General features: G+C 43.4%; 1 protein-coding gene across 1 annotated transcript; it reads left to right on the top strand.

The window, feature by feature from the left end:
* Nucleotides 1–3,136: 3,136 nt before the first annotated feature.
* Nucleotides 3,137–17,500, top strand: RGCC (regulator of cell cycle; the record flags this gene model as incomplete). Its single annotated transcript, XM_082337865.1, has 5 exons — nucleotides 3,137–3,236; nucleotides 3,422–3,601; nucleotides 13,865–13,972; nucleotides 15,474–15,536; nucleotides 17,319–17,500. The coding sequence occupies 5 exons, from the start codon at nucleotides 3,137–3,139 to the stop codon at nucleotides 17,324–17,326; spliced, it is 459 nt and encodes a 152-aa protein (XP_082193991.1). The 3' UTR covers nucleotides 17,327–17,500.
* Between the last annotated feature and the right edge of the window lie 920 nt (nucleotides 17,501–18,420).

The raw sequence follows: 18,420 nt of genomic DNA, 5'->3' as shown, positions 1-18,420 counted from the left end.
CCATGTTTCGCTTAGAAAACTAGTACCTTGTGAGCCTTGCAACTTGGCTATATCAGACTGCCTGCTAATGTTTTAAAAGTCTTTCCCTGAAGCATATTTACAGGCAGGATTTGTTGGTTTAAATAGCTATGTGGATCACAAGTTTGTGAGGTTAAAAATGCAGTAGGAAACCACTGTAAACATTGCATCACCGGCTGAGGAGGGTCTGGAGACACTGTGTCGAATGGTCAGGAAGAAATTCACTTTAAATACACCTTGGACGGCTGCCTAGAAGAAGGGAGGGATTCAGTAGCTGAGGTTTACATTACAAGTTGCGTTGGATGTTTCCACCGATAAACAAGAGCAGCCTGACGCGTCAGTCTGCAGTGTTTCAGGGCACTGCGCTTAAAAGTGCCCTCTTCATTTTGCCAGATGTGGGCTGATCCTGTTGGCCCCAGTAGCAAAAATGCATCTAATTCAGTGGGAGCATGTCGAGGTCCTTCAAGAATATTTATGAAGATGCATGGCTATATGGTCTATAACATAGAACCGATAGGCATAAAAATAATTTATTCCCTCATGTATAAGCTTAATGGTTTATGCAGAAGATTAAAATTCACCAGCTGAATATCAGCTGCATTCAATAGAATCACAGGCTGCTTAGGAGAAAGAAGGAGCTGCAGTGGAAAACATGAGTATTTACTGGAAGAAATGTTAAGAGACTCGTCTATGGAGCAGTAAACATGGCCAAGGATTTTTAAGCCCAGGTTTTCTTAAGGAAAGAAGATTCCCAAACACATAGCTGTAAAGAAGGGCAGTTTATGGAATCATTTCTTCAGCGTGCCTAGAAATGATTCTGAAAATGGTAAATTTGAGTGTAAAATAATAAAGAGAAGGCCAGGGATAAACTCTTGTATTGCTACAGGGAAGCAGTTGTTCTCTTCCCCTACCCTGTCCTTTTATCAGCTCTGGAGCTCACCTACCTGAGCTGAGCCCATTCAACTCAGTCCAACAGAAAACTACTCACTTTCTTGCTGGATTAGTTTTCTGCTGTTCTAATGTGTTGAACTGGCTCAGCAGAAGATGAGACAAACCCACTACAAATGACATGCCGGAGGTCTATGCCAGGAGCATGAGAAGGAAGAAGTAGGACAGGTCGTTCCCCGTTTTGTGGCAGCAAGGCCCCTGAACAACTCAAGCCTTGTTGTCCAGCTTTGTGGGCTACATGTGCGCTCTTCATGACGACGTGACCCCATCCCAGACAGCTGTGAGATTGCTTGACCATCTTCAGGAGAAATAATAGGGAAGGCACAGGAGGACTTTTAGCCTTTGGTTATTTTGCCTGTATTCCTCACAAAAGAGATAGATTCAAGCCTGATCTAAAACATCTTTTGCCTCTAAGTCATGTCTTGCTATACAAACAAGCGTGGGACTAAGTAACCAGTGCTTGATGGGGATGTGTGCAGACAGTAGGGTTGATCATGTGTGTAGGTGCTTGGGCAAGAGAATTGACGTCAGCTGTGGGGCCAGGTCCTTGTCTTGTTGGGCTGTGAGTTCTACCTAGTCACGTACTCGACGGTTCTCCTTTCTGCCTTGAGTCTATTGTCGTTCATCCTGCTCGTGCTCTTGACGTCATGCCCTCGTATCTTCTTGTTCCCTACTTTTTAACCTCGCTTGCCATCTATGTCACTACTGTCTTCAAAAGTATTGTTGGTAGCCACTTCTACGAGCCGAAAGAAAAACAGAGGAAGACCACAAGAGAGGAGGAAGCCATAGAATAAATAATGATTGAACTTCACCATGAGAACTTCTTTTGATCCACTGCAAAAATAAATAAATGCCTCCATATCAGCCGGTAAGGAGAGGTGAACAAATCTGTTAGATACAGATGGTTTATTGTCTAGAATATTGTTTTTCTCATTATATATCTTGCAGGAGCAATGACAACATGTCTGAAAGTGTCAAGAAGTTTCGGAGAGATTTTTTTTCTTCCCTCTCCCTGTCCTAGACTCTTCTATTTTAATTCTAGATATTCTCATCAACACACAAACATAACCATAGCTCCTGACACACACGCATGGAATAGCACCTGATGTCTGTTTTCAGTATTACTGGCCGTAACTAAATGTGACAGAGTCTTCCCCAATGGGTATTTAAGAGAACCGGTATTTTAGCTGCTCAGACAGCTTTTATTTAAAACAAGCGAGAGACAGCACAGGAGCAATACTGGGTAGCTATGGCATGTATAGACATCAGGTTAACCTGACTTCAGGACAAGTGCTAATAATCTTTCTCCTAAGAATAAGAAAAGCTCTCCACTGGAGAAGGCCCCGGCTGACGCAGCTGGGGCCGCGGCTCCCCGTGCCTGAGCAGCTCCCCGTGTCACCCCCGCCATCTGCTCCTCTCCTCAGGCCACCACCCTCTGTAACGAACCGGCCCAGCTGCCCCGGTGGCCGTGTTCACGGCTGGCTAACGGATGGAGCTGAGCAATACCCACAGGCAGACGCCAGCACAACGCGGGGCGGCGGGCGGGCGGCGATGGCGATGGGGAAGGGGGTCCCAGCGGTGGCTGAAGCGGCACTGCTGCCGCACGCGAAGCCGCAGGCTCGCTGCAGGCGCAAACCAGGCGAGGCGAGGCAGGCTGCTGCCCCTTCGTCCTGCTCCGGGCCCACGGCGACCAGCAGCCGTGGGGCCGGGTAAGGACGATCCAGTCGCGTGTTTTTGTGATTCCCTCCCCGCGGCTGGCTCGGATGTGCTCGTTGTACCCTGCCCGGCACAAAGCCAGCGCAGACAGCCCCTCCTGAACCACGAATAGTTGGGATTAGCAAACCGAAATCGGCTCGATCGCTCTGTCGGGAGCGACGATCAGAGGACGAGGGGCGATACTTCCCACTTGTGCTAGCGGTGGACTGTTAGAGGCTCTCACGTTGTCTGGAAACCCCAGCCTCCGGCCAAGCACCCATGCCGGCCCGCAGGCCCTGGCGCTGCCCCCCCCGCCCCGGCACGGCGCACCTGCACCCCCGCGGCGGGCAGGGCCGGGCCGGGCCGGGCCGGGCTGGGCTGGGCCGGGCCGCGGTGCCACCTCCCCCTCCCGCCCCCTCCGCCTCAGCCCCTGCCCGGGCGGGCTATAAGAGGCGGCGGCGGGGCCGAGCCGCCCATGCTGGCGGCGGGACGCCGGGGCAGTAGCAGGAGCGGCGGTAGGGCACCTCCGCCCGCCGCCATGAAATCGCCTCAGGCCCAGCGGCCGGCGGGTCAAGGTGGGAGCGGCGGGCCGAGGGGGCGCGGCGGGACCCGTTCACCTTCCCCCCGCCGGGGTGGGGGGCTCGGGAGGGCGCGGGTGTGGGGGGGCGGGCGGGCGGGCGGCGGGTCTCCCCTCACAGCGCGGGGGTCCGGAGGCGGGCGGCGCCCGGCGGGCCCTCACGCTGCCGCCGCCGCCCGGCAGCGCTGGGGGAGGACGGCGGCGGGGGCCTGGCGGAGGCGCTGGGGGAGTTCGACGCGGTGCTGGCGGAGTTCTCCTGCCCCGCCGGCCGGCGCCGCTTCCACTACGGCGAGCACCTGGAGCGCATGAAGCGGCGGAGCAGCGCCAGCGTCAGCGACGGCAGCGGCCTCAGCGACTCGGAGAGTGAGTGTCCGTCGGTCCGGCCGCCTGTCCCGTCCCGGGGGGTGGGGTGGGGTGGGGTGGGGGGGGGGGTGGGTGGGTGTCAAAAGCGGGTGTTGAACCAGCGCTTCCCCCTCCTTGAGAGAGGCGGGGATCACCAAGCGAGAAACCCGGCTTTGCTCTTTGGTTTTTAAAAAAAAACCCAAACGCGCTTTCCTTTACTTTCCGCGTTAGAAGCGGCAAGGATGCGAAGCCTGGCCCCGCTGGTTTCGTCCTGCCGGCGCTGAAGAGCGGGGGCGGGCGGGGGTCGCTGGAGGGAAGCCGCACCGGGGTCGGCTCCTCCGCAGGTGAGGCCGAGAAACGCTGCAGGAGGAGGTCGAGCTGCCAGCCCGGGGCTGAAGCACCGGGGCATCCCGGCGGCTGAAAAAGAAGATAGGTGTCTCTTAGGTTAACAGGGACCGTATCTCAGGAGCTGAAGTATCAGCGGAGAGAGAGCGAACTGAAGCGCGCTTTCCAGAAGAGATTGAAACTCATCCAGCTTTCTGATTTAGCGTTACCACTGTTTTTCAGAGGTGATAATCTAAGGCTAACTTGCACCCCAGTATACTGGACGTATGCAGCGGTGCATGCAGAACATCGCACAGGAAGGGTAGGAAGCAGATACTGACTCATGACCTGCTTTGAGCAAGAAAACATAGAATTGGAACTAAGTTTTTTTTCTAGTTGACTTGGAAAAGAGTTTTACCCCTCTTATTTTTTTGCTAGTCAGGGAGAGAAAACATCCTTCCTCTTCCAGACAGTGAGGCTGGAAACTGCTCTTCTCCTCGGGAGCAGTAGATTCAAGGGCTACTTTGCCAGAAATTCTGGTAAAAACAAGTTATACCCAGGTTTTTTTTAGTTCCTAAATTGTACAGGCAGTTGTAAGAAGCTTATCTGTTTTTCAGTTACTTAAAATAAAATTGCTTTTTTAATTTCTGTTGTGCATCTTCATCAGTTCAGTGATTTACCACACAGTTCTGTTGACTTAGCGCGAAAACACTCATATAATCTTCCTAGTGCTTAAGCTGTGAGAGCATAGCTTCTCCATATTATCAGAGCCCTTTATTTCATCATCGTGCTTAGGATTCATTTCATTTTATTGACAGGTAATGTTTTACCTGCCCTGAACCTGGATATGTTGCCTAGCAGTACCTTTGAGGCTTTTTTCCTCTGCAGTCAGTGGAGGTGTGTGGATCCAGGTGCTGCTCTGTTTCATAATGTAGTGGGTGAACCACTCCTTGCAAGTATCTGTTTCCCTCTGAGGGAGGTTTAGAAATGCACGCCGATTTAGGCTGGACACTAGCCTTTTGGATGGCTGAGGGTGCGTAAGGTGAGGTCTGGCTTTACTGAGTCAAGCTGATGAAATATGTGAGGTGTATTGTAAATCTAAGTCTATTATTAACTGGAGCAACACAGTCCCAGTGTTACTGATTCTTGTGCAGTATTGTAATATATTAACCTCTCATACTTTTACCACAAATGAGGCACTTAAGTTGATAAAGATTCTCTATCTAGTGAAATAAGCTACTGTTGAGAAAACAAGAAAAAAATGAAAACAGTGTCAAAACTTATTCTTCTTGCATGGACAGACTTCTGTAGTTGCTTAGCATATCTGCTGTGGTTCAGAAAATGTAAATCTTCAACAGTGCTTAAAATGGCTGTTTTAGGATGGACAGGAAGGGCCTTTTGAGGAAGATGGTGTTCTCTGATAGAGCAGGAGGCCTGGTGAGAAACAGCATGCTCATGCAAATTGGCAGACCAGATCTTCAGGAAGATCTGGGAAATAAAAAATCGGTGTCAGAAATCTGCACTGATTTAGGCTGAAGACATTAACAGAATAGCAGGATAAACAGGGTTTGGCTCTATACAAAGTCCTCAAGGATCTTGAATGGGGAACTTGTCAAGCTCCTAAATCCCATCCTGTGCTGGGGTTCCTCCCTTGGTGATGCATCATGTGAAAGGTGTCTCTGGAGAAATCAAGTGTCAGTCTTGTGGAAACTGGCATATACTGGACCAGGAGGTGCACTAAGAGTAACCTGTTGGCATCCAACAGTGTCAAGTGTATGATGATAGGTTTAAGGGAAGGGAAATGGAAAATTAGCTTGCTCTCCTTGTTTCTCAGAACTGGCCCAGTAAAACTCTTATTCCTAAAGGCATCATTCAGCGCAGACAACTTCTTATTTTGAAGTTATAGTAGGATTGGAGAGGAGTTGCAGATTTATGAAGAGCTCCTTTTATAAAACAAGCTCCCATGTCTGATGTAATACAGCTACACTCCCTACATCTATTGTAAGAATAGAGTACTTACCCAGGCTCTTCCTGTTCAAACTCAAGTTTTCTTTTCCCCTAGGTTCACATTTCCTTTGGTCTCTATCGTTTGGTGCAAATGTAGTGCTGAATTCATGATCTCGCTTTTCCCAAGGTGATGCTTAGGTTAAACATCACTGCAGGATCAAGGAGAAACTGGGATGAAAGAGCAAATTCTGACAACACGAATCTGTAGCAACACAAAAGAAATTCCAGCAGTGTTATCTACAGACAGTTTGAATGATCCTCTTGTTCATGAAGACTGTTTACATCTTTGCAAAATCTTGTTATCCAGTGCCAAGACTGTTCCAAGTACACTTTGTCATGTATGTACAGAACAGTTCAGACTATCATATTTTAGTGCTATCTGTTCTTGTTCGTTGGTTAATCTAATCCTCCTAACTGATGTGGTGTGGCTGAAGGTTAGGTGTATGTGTCTTTTGGCCACTCCTGCAGTGGTATCTTTTGAATCTAGGGTGCGACTGTAAGGGGAGGTAGCATTTTAAACTGTTGCAACTGTTTGTTTTGGGGCCCCTGAATCAGTCTTGAATTCAACTTTATGAGAAGCCAGTAACCAGTATCAAGTGGTCATAGTGAAACAATACTGTTCTGTAGTAGGGTAAGGAAAGCCTTTCCTTTCCTGGGGCTTCTGCCATGAGGGTGAGCCCATTTAATTTAACAGAAATACTTACAGAAGATTTTTATCAATATAGTTAACCCTGCAAATACTGCTTTTAACCTTAAAATCTACTCTTGAGAGACCTAGCTCCAAAAGTACTAATCGAAATTCTTATATTACGTATTTCAGGCTCTTAAGAAAAAATAAGAATTTGAAGACACTACTGTGGAAAATGGATGTGATAGTACTTGGCTTTCCCACATCTTGTCCTCTGATATGACTAAATGATCTTTGGACAAGGTCTGTCTTGGCCGTGGTTAAGTATTGTATATAACACAATGGACTCTAGACCTTACAGTAATAGAAAGGCTCACATGTGCAGATGTTCATGATGATCTTGGTACTTGGCCCACAAGTATTACATTAACTACAGCAGCTGATTGGGTCAGTGCTGGAAATCATGACGCAACTGGTGAGTTACTCCAACAAACATTCGTGAGTTGCTGGACTGTGAGTGAGTACCAATTATGTTTCAACTTGATGTATTCAACTGAATCGAAGTATAACAGCTTCGTACTTTAGGTTATTAATCGTGCTGAAACTTCTCAGTTGAGGGATACCTTCTAACTCTTTGCTATTTACAGCATATGTTGGTTGTGATAAAATAGGATTTGTGTTAGAGAGTGCTCTGTTGGCAAAAGCCACTAGTGTAGGTGCAGCTCTATTGACGAGCTCTTACAGATATCATTTGCTTCTTGTGTGTTGGAATAAGCTTGCAAAGAAAAGTGCAGGCTCGCCTGTGTAAATTGTATGTCCAGTCAGTGCATTGTGCTAGTACAGTATATGGCGATGTCAGGACACCCTTCCAAGTTTAGGCTTAGGATAATGAATAGAAAGTTGGACTTCATGAGAGGTTATGAAGGGAAGTGCTTTAACATTTCTTGTGCCAAAGCTGTAACACCACCAAAAAACTAAATGGTAATCTGTTGTGCTGTCAGAAATGTTTCACGAAATGTTTCACACTTCTAGCTCCAGATGTGTTTTCTTGAGACAGGTTCAGCTTCCAGCCTCTGTGTTGAAAGCATTGCTAAATAAACGTATTGATTCAATTCTTGCACTCATACAGCCTGCAGTGTATCTTCATAGTTATTTTTGGGAGTGTGTAAATGCTTTCTGACAAATACTTCTTAGCTTTTAAACACAACAGAAGACCTTGAGTGCATCTAGAACTCTGAATTTTATAACTTCAGAATCAAACAGGTGCAGGTTTACTAAGGGGTTGCACAATATCCATTAGCACCTAGTGCCTGGTGTAGTGCAAGCATTCATGTTTACATGCCATGGATGTCTCTGTGTGGTTGTGCTAATGCCTCCACTATCTAGAGATGGAGCATAAGCCACTTAATACTGCAGCACTCATCCTGAAAAGCCTGCTTACATTTGCAATCTTTTGTAGAGAAGGTATAGAAATCTGATCTGAATTCTCTCAGTGCCAGGAGGCACACAAGGCGTGAACATCGTTCTTCCACTTCGATCGGTCTGCGGCTGCGTGCTCTGGAGTCCCAAGGGCCACAGCACAGTCTTCTGTTGGTTTTTTCCTCAAGACATGACCGATCCAGTTCCATCTCCTCCTCCTCACTTCATTGCTGATTTTCTCCATCTCTGAGTTGATGCTCGTCGTTTCTGCAACTTTTTTTTTTTCCGGGAGGAGGTAGTTGGCCTCCTGCCCAACCCCCATGACTTGGAGGGCCAGTGGTTTTTCTGTCAGGGTGGCCTTCCCTTAGGCTGCGTTGGTTCGCGGCACCTTCTTCAATTTTATCCGGTGCACCCTCCAGAGAGGGATCCCCTATCCACCACCCAGGGGACGCGCCTTCTAGCCGTGCAGCCCCAGCCGAAGGGAAGGTATAGAAAAAGGCAACAGAAATGACTGAAGAAATAAAATAGTTTCCAAATGACCAAATAGACTGGGACTGTCAGCCCAAAGGAGAGATGGCTTGGGTGGGGACAAGCTAGTCTTCCAGAAAATCCTAAGTGACATTAGGAAAGTGACTGCTATCTCACCCAGTATGAGGAAATCAAATCAAATCAGCATGTTTCAAAGAAATAAGAGGAGCTATTTCTTCTCATGATGTATTGTTAAACTGTAAAATGTGTTGCCTTAAGGTATCGTGGATGTTAAAAGTTTACACACTCAAAAACTAACTAGATAAAATCATGATGGGAGGGACAGGGCCATTGGGGACTGCTGTGGGCTAAGATGCTACTGCTGTCTCAAGAAAGATCGATCTGTGCATCTCTAGAACTTGGTAGAGTTTCTCTTGAAACTATCAGTGTATGGCTGCACCACTCTTAGTCTTCTGTAGGCATCTGCTATGGGAGATAGAATGTGGGGTAGGTGAGCCTTTAGCAGCAAATCCCAGTCTTGTATGATGAAGGGGAAAACACTTTAAGGAGGTAGATTGGTTTTGTGAACTTCCAATGGCCTGTCTCCAACAAGAAGGCAATACAATATTTATAATGAAAAAATGAAGCAAGACTCTCATGGAGAAATAACCTTTTATGAAATCATCTGAGAAATACTGTTTTATTAAATTACTGATACATTCAAAAGGAAGAAACCCCAGAAGTTTCAGGTGTATAGGCTTCTCTCCAGGTATTTCAATTTAATGAGAAATGTGCTTTTTTTTTATAAGATTTCCTGTTCTTACCTCTCCAGCATACCTATTTCTCTTACACTTCAGAAAGGAAGCATTAGTAAAGGGGAAAGCTGGAGTTGGAAACACTGCCTCACAGATAGTAGGTGTGGTGAGGAAGTGGAAAGGTAAGCTTCGTATATAATGAGAAGGCATGCTTGTACATATGAATTTCAGGCTTCCTAGATAACTTCTTTGTAACTATGTGGCTTGAAATCTTTTAAATCATGAAGCCTGGACATGTAGATAGGGAAAAGGTGTGATTTTTGTGTCAGTGTTGTAACAGATGTTTGTTAGCTAGGCAAAAAACACAAAAAATAAACAGTGCAGCCAAGTGTAAGTGTGATTATGATAATAATCACACTGTCCTTGAGGGCTGCAACATACACATTGTGAAACAAGCTCTTTGCATCATGAATATTTCTCACTTCTACTGTTGGCATTAGAAATTCCTGATTTTATCTTTTTTATTATTTTAGCAAGTAGGCTGTGTTCTGACTAGAAATGAGTTGTGCAGTCTGTTCATTAAATACTGAACTATGGTTTTGTAATAAATTCATGGCTTGTAGAAACTTAAGTGGAATTTTAGACCTCTCCTCTGAAAACTTTAGGGCTGTGATTTATATTTTCCTCTAAAACTTTCCCCACTGAAAACTGCAGTAAAAATTTTACTCACTCCAGTGCTCTTTAAAATTGTATCCTAAACTATGGTACTAGAAAGAGCATAATATTAAAGAAGTCAGACAGCTGAACTTTTCCGTTGTCTGTTCTAAATGAAAAGGTTGAGGTTTTCCTCCTTCAGTTAATTACTGCCCAGAACCTTTCAATTGCTCATTTCATGGGGACATTCTATATTTACATGGTATTGCCGTGGTTTTTCTTTGTGGTTTAGCCATATACTGGAACAGCAAAGGTCAATACTAACTACAGATTATTTTGCCAAAGTAAAATACACCCGTATTTATTCCAACCCCCTAATTTTGCAGCTATTGGTTTAGTTTGACTCATGTAAATCAACTCAGCAGCTTAACTCTCAGATTTTAAGGCCTTTTTTTAAAGAGACAGTTTGAGTGATTTTTTTAAAACAGCCAAAGGGGCATAGTTTATGTATGTGCACAGGCAGGAGAATCAAAATACAAAGTGAAAAATAAGTCATGAATGATGGATAAACTTGCACTGCAGTGGAGAGAAGGGGCTGGATGAGGAAGGACAGCAGCAATGAGAGATCCTTGGCTCAGCCTCTGGTCACTGGGTTGCGGGGGATGTTGTATTTGTGTGGCAGTGGAAGCCTTCCAAGGGCCATTATTGGAGGTGAATGAGCAGATCTTGGCTGTGGCAGCGGGTAGAGAGCAAGGACTGAAGTGTCCTTTTCCCAGAGCTTTCTGCCCTACAGCCACACTCTGCCAAAGCGGATATTTTTGTGCGATGGATATCACAACTCTTATTTTTAACAGTACATTGTTTTCAGCAGTTATAATGACCTTGATAGCGGAGTCAATGCATTCCTCCTTCCATCACCAGAATTTCTGCTGCTTGGTGGCATGTGTGAGCCAAAGCCAGTAGCTAAAGTATTTTTTTGCTTTTTGAGGAAGATAAATGTTGATATGTTCCTGAAACTAATATTACAACCCATCAGAAGATAACACTGTTTTGTGAAAACATTTCACCTTTTGAAACTGGATAAAAAACATTCAGATACTTAAAGCAACAGTTCTGTCTTATTTTTCTCTTTGCCCAGTTGTAAATATTTCCCAGCATAAGGTGCGTGGAAGCCAGCATGAAATAACATGTTCTGGTTTCAATACGTTGCAAGTTGAGCAGTTGGTACTTTCAACTGCTTATAGAAGGAACATGGAGAGAAAACCACAAAAAGAGGCCAAGGTGACTGCTAGCTCAGATGTGTACATGGATATAAACAAAAAGAATTGTGTGAATAGTTTGCAATCAATTTAAATGGCTTATTAAAGCTTTTGTAATTTGAGTTGCCTTCACAAGCATTCACAAAAAGAACATTTTATTCCAGCTGTATATAAGAGCAACTGGAGCTTTGAATTTGGTGTACAAGGAGGATTGGTTTGTAATATAAATTCCCAGCATCGCTACATTTGGTATCTGGGTACTAGTAGCATAGACTCCACATTAAAAGTACTCAGTTTTGTAACTGTTGTTCTTTGGATTATTTATTAATTCAACTAGCTCTAAATCATGAAATCATTTGAAACTTCTTGTTCTGTTCTTTTCAAATACATTACCTGGACAGTGTTTTATCTTTGGTCTCGTCTGTCAGCGTTTCAGTGAGTTGTGCTCTTGGCTACAGGACTGTTTGTGTGAGGTGTTAAGAGTTATTTGGCTTTTTTGTGATGGTAGCGGTTTTGTCCTGAACAGCTAGAATTTTCCATTATAACTTGGTCGCTAAGTTTGCATCTCTGCCCAAAAGAAATGTGGTTTTAGTAGAAAGTTGGTCTGTAAGCTGATTTCAGGAGGAAATTTGTAATACCTTTAACTGTTACTTTCGGTCCATTAATGGACAGGGTTCATATTCTATAGTACAACACTGGTGACACACATCATTGCAGAGCAGTGTCAGATTCAGCCTCCCCCAGTTGTTCTTTATGTTTTTAGGAGCTACTTTTAAAATAGCTTATTTTTCTGTTTTTTCTATCTAAAATGATCTCAATTTTGCATTGTATTCCTCAGATCTTTCTTATATCTGAAGTTTCAAGTAGATGGGTTTTGATCTGCTCAGGTTTAGAGAGGAGGACAGGTACTTACGAGTGAAGACAAAGAAATGACAATAAAAAGCTCGCATGAAGAAGCATACCCCTCTTTCTAAACAAGAAATACCAAGCAGTGGCTGATTTGGGCAAGCAGTAGTCCCAGGTAACAGATGTCATTCACATCATCGCTCACGTTTGTGCACTGCTGCAGGTAGTATGTGCATTGGCTGGAATAGGATCTGAGCTGATTGCAGAGCGAACTGTGAAAGATAACAGTACTGTGGTGGGCCAACGTGCACGTGGAAGAGGAAAATACCCCAGGCTGGAGCTTCTCACACAAGCCTCTTCAATGTGTATTGCAACAGAGGTAGGCTTGGAAGCTAGCACAGAAGAAAGGACTAGGCAATCAGCCTATGGCTGAGGAAACATCTGATAGACGTAGTAGATGCAGTTGTCCTGTCTGGTCTGATTTCCACTGCACCTGTGTACTCCTGTGGAAGGTGGTTTTATGCTGGTAAGGGCTGCAGGCTAGAGGAGATGGGGTGTTGACACATGCTCTTCTTCCCAAAGACAGGTGAAACTTATGGTAGAGGAGTAGTCAGCTGGGGGATGGTCCCCACATTTGATATCTGCAAAAATCGTGGCAGTGGTCAGTGAAGGTGTAGATGTGCAGATCTTGGCAAGGCGAGCTGTGGTCCTGCCCCCTTTTGCTAACTCAGCAAGACACCCTTAATTTAACTAAGGCAGTCATCTCGTGGCTTAGCAAATGGGACAGGTGTCCAAGGCAGTGTGACAATTCTGGCTTGGTTGGACTTAATGCAGTGTAACCACCTCCTAGGCTGGGGCTCCAAGGACAAATGCTACATGTGCTGCAGGTAGGTGAAATTGCTGGCCTCACTGTCAAGCAGTGGTAGTCACCAGCCCATATAATGAGACATAAATTTATTTCTTAGGAAATGTGCCAAATAAATGGAGACTGTTGCCATATTCATATTACAATGGTTTCTTTTTGTAGAACTACTGTTTTCAGGTCACTGGCTCAAAACTGCAGGAACCAGCAGTTGTAGTGTCTCTAACACAATGACAATTCCTTCCTTCCAGTGGAGCCATGACTAATACTTTGTGTGCACTGTGCATTGTGGAACTCTTTTTATGAAAAGGGCAAGATGAAGATACTTTTTTGATACTTCAGAAACTTAAGGCCTTGTCTAAAATCCCAAAACATCAGAATGATACTGGAACCTTTCCCATTGCTTTCCATGGCATATAAAAGCTTTCTTTGAAAGACCACCTAAAATAAGATTGTAGAACATCATCTTATGTACAGATTTACTGCTTTTTGAACTCCAGGGAGTTACAGAATAAAAGAAAATTAAAAGATGCCATACAATTTATCTAGAACACAAGACCTAACGCAGCAGAGTATGGAGAAATTGGGTGAGTTTGCTTCAGGGATGAGGACAACACTGAATATATTCTCTGTTCTGGGGGACTGTTCTTGTCCTGGAGCTCTTTATTCAGCTTTTTTAATAGCTTTTGAAAAATTCAGGTAAACAGAATTTCCCAGAATATTGTGAATCAGGCAGGTCATACCAGGCCTAATTTAGTGGATGTGGGATAATGGCCGTTCCTGTAATATTTTCCAAATGGTGCTGGCTGCAGGGAAAGCTGACACTTTCTTTACTGGGGGGGGTGAGGATTTGGCCTAGGACTGCTTGCTTTTTAACAGTAGATGTGGGAACAACAGCCTTCACACAATAAATTATTTATTTGTCCCTCTGGCTTTAAAGTCTGTAAATTTGAGTTGTACAGATGTTGAAGCCCAGGTAGGAAATGTCCCATTTCTCTTTTAATTCTATTGCAAAATTGCAGCAGGTGTTAATTTTACTTTATAATATAACTCTTCTTACAGGTGCAGATTCACTCTACAGAAATAGTTTCAGCCTCAGTGATGAAAAGCTTAACTCTCCAACAGCATCGTCTCCAAGCTTGCCATCTCCATCAGTAACTCCATGTAAAGGTAAATTTCATTTTAACTGCTGACATTTCTTCCTAATTCTCAACCTTCAGGCTTCTTTCTGTGAGCCAGGATTCACATGCATGCATTGACTCTTTTTTTAAAATGACAACAAAACTAAGGGCTTACTGTTAAGCACACTATAGATGCAAGTATTGTGTTGATCACAAACAGCAATAGTACACTGCATCCACACTTCTTCACAGGTGACCCAGCAACTCTTTTGATTCTGAAACACCAAACTATATTAGAGTTCTTTGGTTGATCAGGAATTGTGGTACTCCTTACAGAATACTTCAGAATTGTGTTACTTCTTACTGAAGCAACCAGTAGCTTAAATGTCCCATGTATATACAGAAATACTTAGCCTGAATGCAGGGGTTCAGTAGGTGACTCCTCCGAAGCTATATGCTGCCATTCAAGTTAACACAATTAGTCAGATCTATATAGACCTTGCACTGCTGATACAACCCATGTATTAGTAATTTCTTCCTCATTTGTAGCTATGCTGTTTCAAAGTGGCTTCTGTCTTGCAGCTGACCTAACTCCCCAGGAGCTTGTTTCATTCAGGTTAACTTAGATTAACTCCAGAGTAGACATATCAATAAATGAACAGTCATACGTATGTACTACACGGTGCTTTCATTACAACTACTCTTCTCAGATGCATACTCAAGAGCTTTTCATGCTTTCACGTCTTTTCCAGAGTGACCAGTCACAAAAGACAAGTTAAATGCTTTATTTCTGATTAGCATGATACTAGGGAGAAATAATGAGTAATAGTTAATAAGAAGCAGCAAAAAAGAGTTCAGTTAAACTGGGAGGGAATACTTGGCAAGGAATTACACTAGAGGTCAAGACGCTCTTCCTGATGAGAAGACAAAAAGACAAAAATAGAGTTGCAACGGGCTTGGAATAGACCGCAGGCATGAGATAAGGAAGCCACTTGCAGTAGAACTAGATTGAATGGAACCAGTGGTGTTCTCAGGCGTGGAAGTTTAGGTGGATGTTTGGATCCAAATTTATAGTGTATGGACCAAGATCAAAGGATCTGACATCACAGCAAAGCAGTGACACTGACATGATTTAAGAGGCTTAGATTTGGGTGGGACTGGGAGCTAACTGGGTGGGGTTTGATTAGGGCCATGAATGCAATATCTGAATACATGCAATAAGGCAAACTCCCACAGTAGCAGGGACAGGGATTAGTTGACATACAACTTTTTTCTCTACTTCAGCCTCTGCTTTTTAAGGAAACTAAACAGAGGATTGCTTTGCTTCTGTCAAATGGAAAACTGTAAAAACTAGAATTTTAATTCAGTCTCCCCTGTTTTCTAAGAATGCATTTGGACATTGCAGCAACCCTATTGAACTTCCCTGAAAATAATCCACAGCATGTTTGATACCACTGAAAATGATTTGGGGGATTGTGTGGTTCCAGTGTTTCTTTTGGCCAGAGAAATATGTCTTGTCTAAGCAGTATTGGCTGTCTCTTATTTTGCAGCAAAGCTTGGAGACACAAAAGAACTGGAAGACTTCATTGCTGATCTTGACAGGACACTAGCAAGTAAGTAGATTGTTATAAGTAGGCTGCATCTCACTTGGTACCATCAAAGAGTGATGAAAGCCAATGTATGGGGGGAGGGAGAAGGGAAGGGTAGCAGTAGTTTTATATAACACGGCTTCATTTTAGTTTGCTAGTCCTGTGGATCATTATGTGGATAAGAAGGTAAATAGACTAAATTCTGGTCTTTCCCTGAATGTTGAAGGCGTGCAGTTTAACTTGTGTGACAAACACTGTATTCCAGTGAACCTGCGTCCCCACCTCTGAGGCAGCTGCAGTTCACCCCTCCTTGGCAGTGTATAGATCAAGTAAACATCACTTTGTTAAATACTCAAAACTCAGCTAAGAAGTGGGGTTTTGTTTCTTCATTATAAAGCTAAGTAACTGGAGGAGTAACTGTAGGTGAGGGAAACCTTTTTATTCTAGACTTTGCTTTATGAAAGAATTAAGGAGCAGATATCTATTGACTTAGATTAAATGTCAAAATCCTGTTTGTTCTTGTCTTTAGCAGGAATGGAATTTAGATCACTTTTTCTGTCACTATCTAGAAATTGTATTTACCAGTTACAGTACTAGGTTCTTCGTTATGATTTTTAATGAAAAACAACAAAACAAGAAAACGCTCTCCTATTCTCAACCATGTACTCTGCCTGTTCTTTCTGCTTCTTCCTGTGCTCTTATCAACATGATACTGGTGTGTTGTTTTTTTTTTTTGTATGGAACCAGACTATAGAGCCCAAAACAACCAATTGTAGGACTATACCTAAGTAGCAGCATGAACAAAACCCCCCTAATAAACTATGAACTGAGAGTTTCTTGTATTCATTAGGTGTTTTCCCTTCCCTGTAATTCTCGAAGCCTTGGCCATCTGCCTTGGCCTTAACTCAAGACAGCTGCCCTTATGAGCTTCCTACTTCCCTGTCATCTTACTTGTGTCTTAATCCTGGTTTCACTTCTCTTACTTAAAATACATCTCTAGTTTCCTGACTTCTGTCATGGACACACGCTTGAGCTAACTCCATCTTTACCACTGAAACCTCATTGACTGATTGCTCTTCTGAAAAACTTGAAGGTTTGTGTGGAGCAGTGAAACTCCCAAACCACCTGATATTTACATTGCTGTATCTCGCACAGCCATGCTGCAGCTAACTCTTAAGGGGCTGCCTATAGTATATTGGTTTCATTGTCCCCTTGCAAGGCACATCTAAGGTGAAGCCAGGGATTGCCACCTGCTGTAGTGGTTTTTGGTTTGGTTTTGTTTTTTTTTTTTTTTCTCCCAACTAAGCAAATCTGGTTATTTCAGCAGTCTCGTTTATACAGTGTCACTTGTCTTACAGTGATACGCTATCTTTATCATACATGGATATTCTGAGGAAAAAGTCCAACTTCCATCTGATATTTATCATCACATTTTTAAGGAGTTGTGTTTATATGCTTCAATCATAGAATCGTCAAGGTTGGAAAAGACCCTTAAGATCATCAAGTCCAACCATTAACCTATCACTGCCAAGTCCATCTATACCATGTCTTTGAGCACTGTATCTATCCATTCTTTAAGTTACACATAAGTTTGTACACGTCTTTTCAAGCCTAATGCACTCATTACAACAATAATTGCCTTAAATTTTACACACTAACATTTTGGCTCTTGTGTTAATTAGAAAAAGGCATAATTTTGGCCTGTCAGGCAGTCTGGCAAGCTGGGCATAGATGGGGTGTCTGGTATGTCAACAACGTGCAATCTTATTTAATATAGAACTTAATGATCTTGTTTTGTATTTGCAGGTATGTGAAATGAATCTTTGGCATCGTGCTTGCCTGTGAATGTCCTCCGAAGGATAAGTGACATCGGTCACTGAGAACTGCTGCCCTTGTCTGATAACTTTGCTACCCCAGATATTCACCTTCTGAACATAACCTTTGTAAACTCCTACAAGTATTTAACTGGCAACACCAGTTTTGTTACTTTGCAGCAGATGGAATAGGATAACTTAAGTGTTACAGCTGTATTTTGCTTTAAAATATAGCTTGAATTTTAATTTAAAGTTGCTTTTATGAAAATATATTTGTAATTTTATATAGTGGAGAACTTTTAATGCTTTTTTCCATTATAATATATTTTTGTATGCAAATAAACCCTGAACTGGAATCCAGATGTCTGAAAGCTTCATGTGAACATGCGAACTCTGAAACATAAGTACAAATTAAGCTCTTCTTGAAAACATCAAGCTTTAAAGTATCTGATAAGGGTGTATTTCCTGTTAGGCAAAATGTGTGATGCTGGCTTCATGTGGAACTTCATATTTGTCTTTTCCAATTGCTTAAATAAGAATTTTGTACTATGTAAAACTAACACAATCAGGAAAGTAATAAAATTGGTCAAACTGTTACTTCACATTTGCTTTAATACAAATGAAATAACACTGACTTAGTACAGATTTGAACAAATAACACCTATTTCAAACCTTCTGTAAAAGCTAGCTTTAAAATTGCATACCATTCTACATGAAGTACTAATTGGGAGGTCAGACTTTTAGGCCCTTGGGTTTAAAGGTATGGAGATCCTGTAGCACTGAGAAAATACTTAAGTGTCTGGATGTTTCTGATACCAGACCCTTGGGTCCCAAACAGTCTGCCACTCTAAAAAGACTTGCTGGTCATCGGGGTTATGCTGAAAGAATGGAAGCGGAACCTGTGTTTTTACAAGGAACCTGATTCTTTCCAGATGCATTAGGCACTGGAGATGTGATTATGTGAGCTCTCCTCCAGCTGCTGCAGGCATTACACTGGGCTCTGCTGTCGGAGCTGCTCGTGCGATTGCTTCCCTAATCTGTTCAGACCAACTGAGCTGGGCTTGTTTGAACTCCAGGTCTTATTTTGACCAAAG

Source organism: Platalea leucorodia, assembly GCF_965183815.1.
Source record: "Platalea leucorodia genome assembly, chromosome: 2".
Classification (NCBI taxonomy): Eukaryota; Metazoa; Chordata; class Aves; order Pelecaniformes; family Threskiornithidae; genus Platalea; species Platalea leucorodia.
The sequence above is the reverse complement of the archived record's forward strand: the minus strand, read 5'-3'. Positions and strand labels throughout refer to the sequence as shown.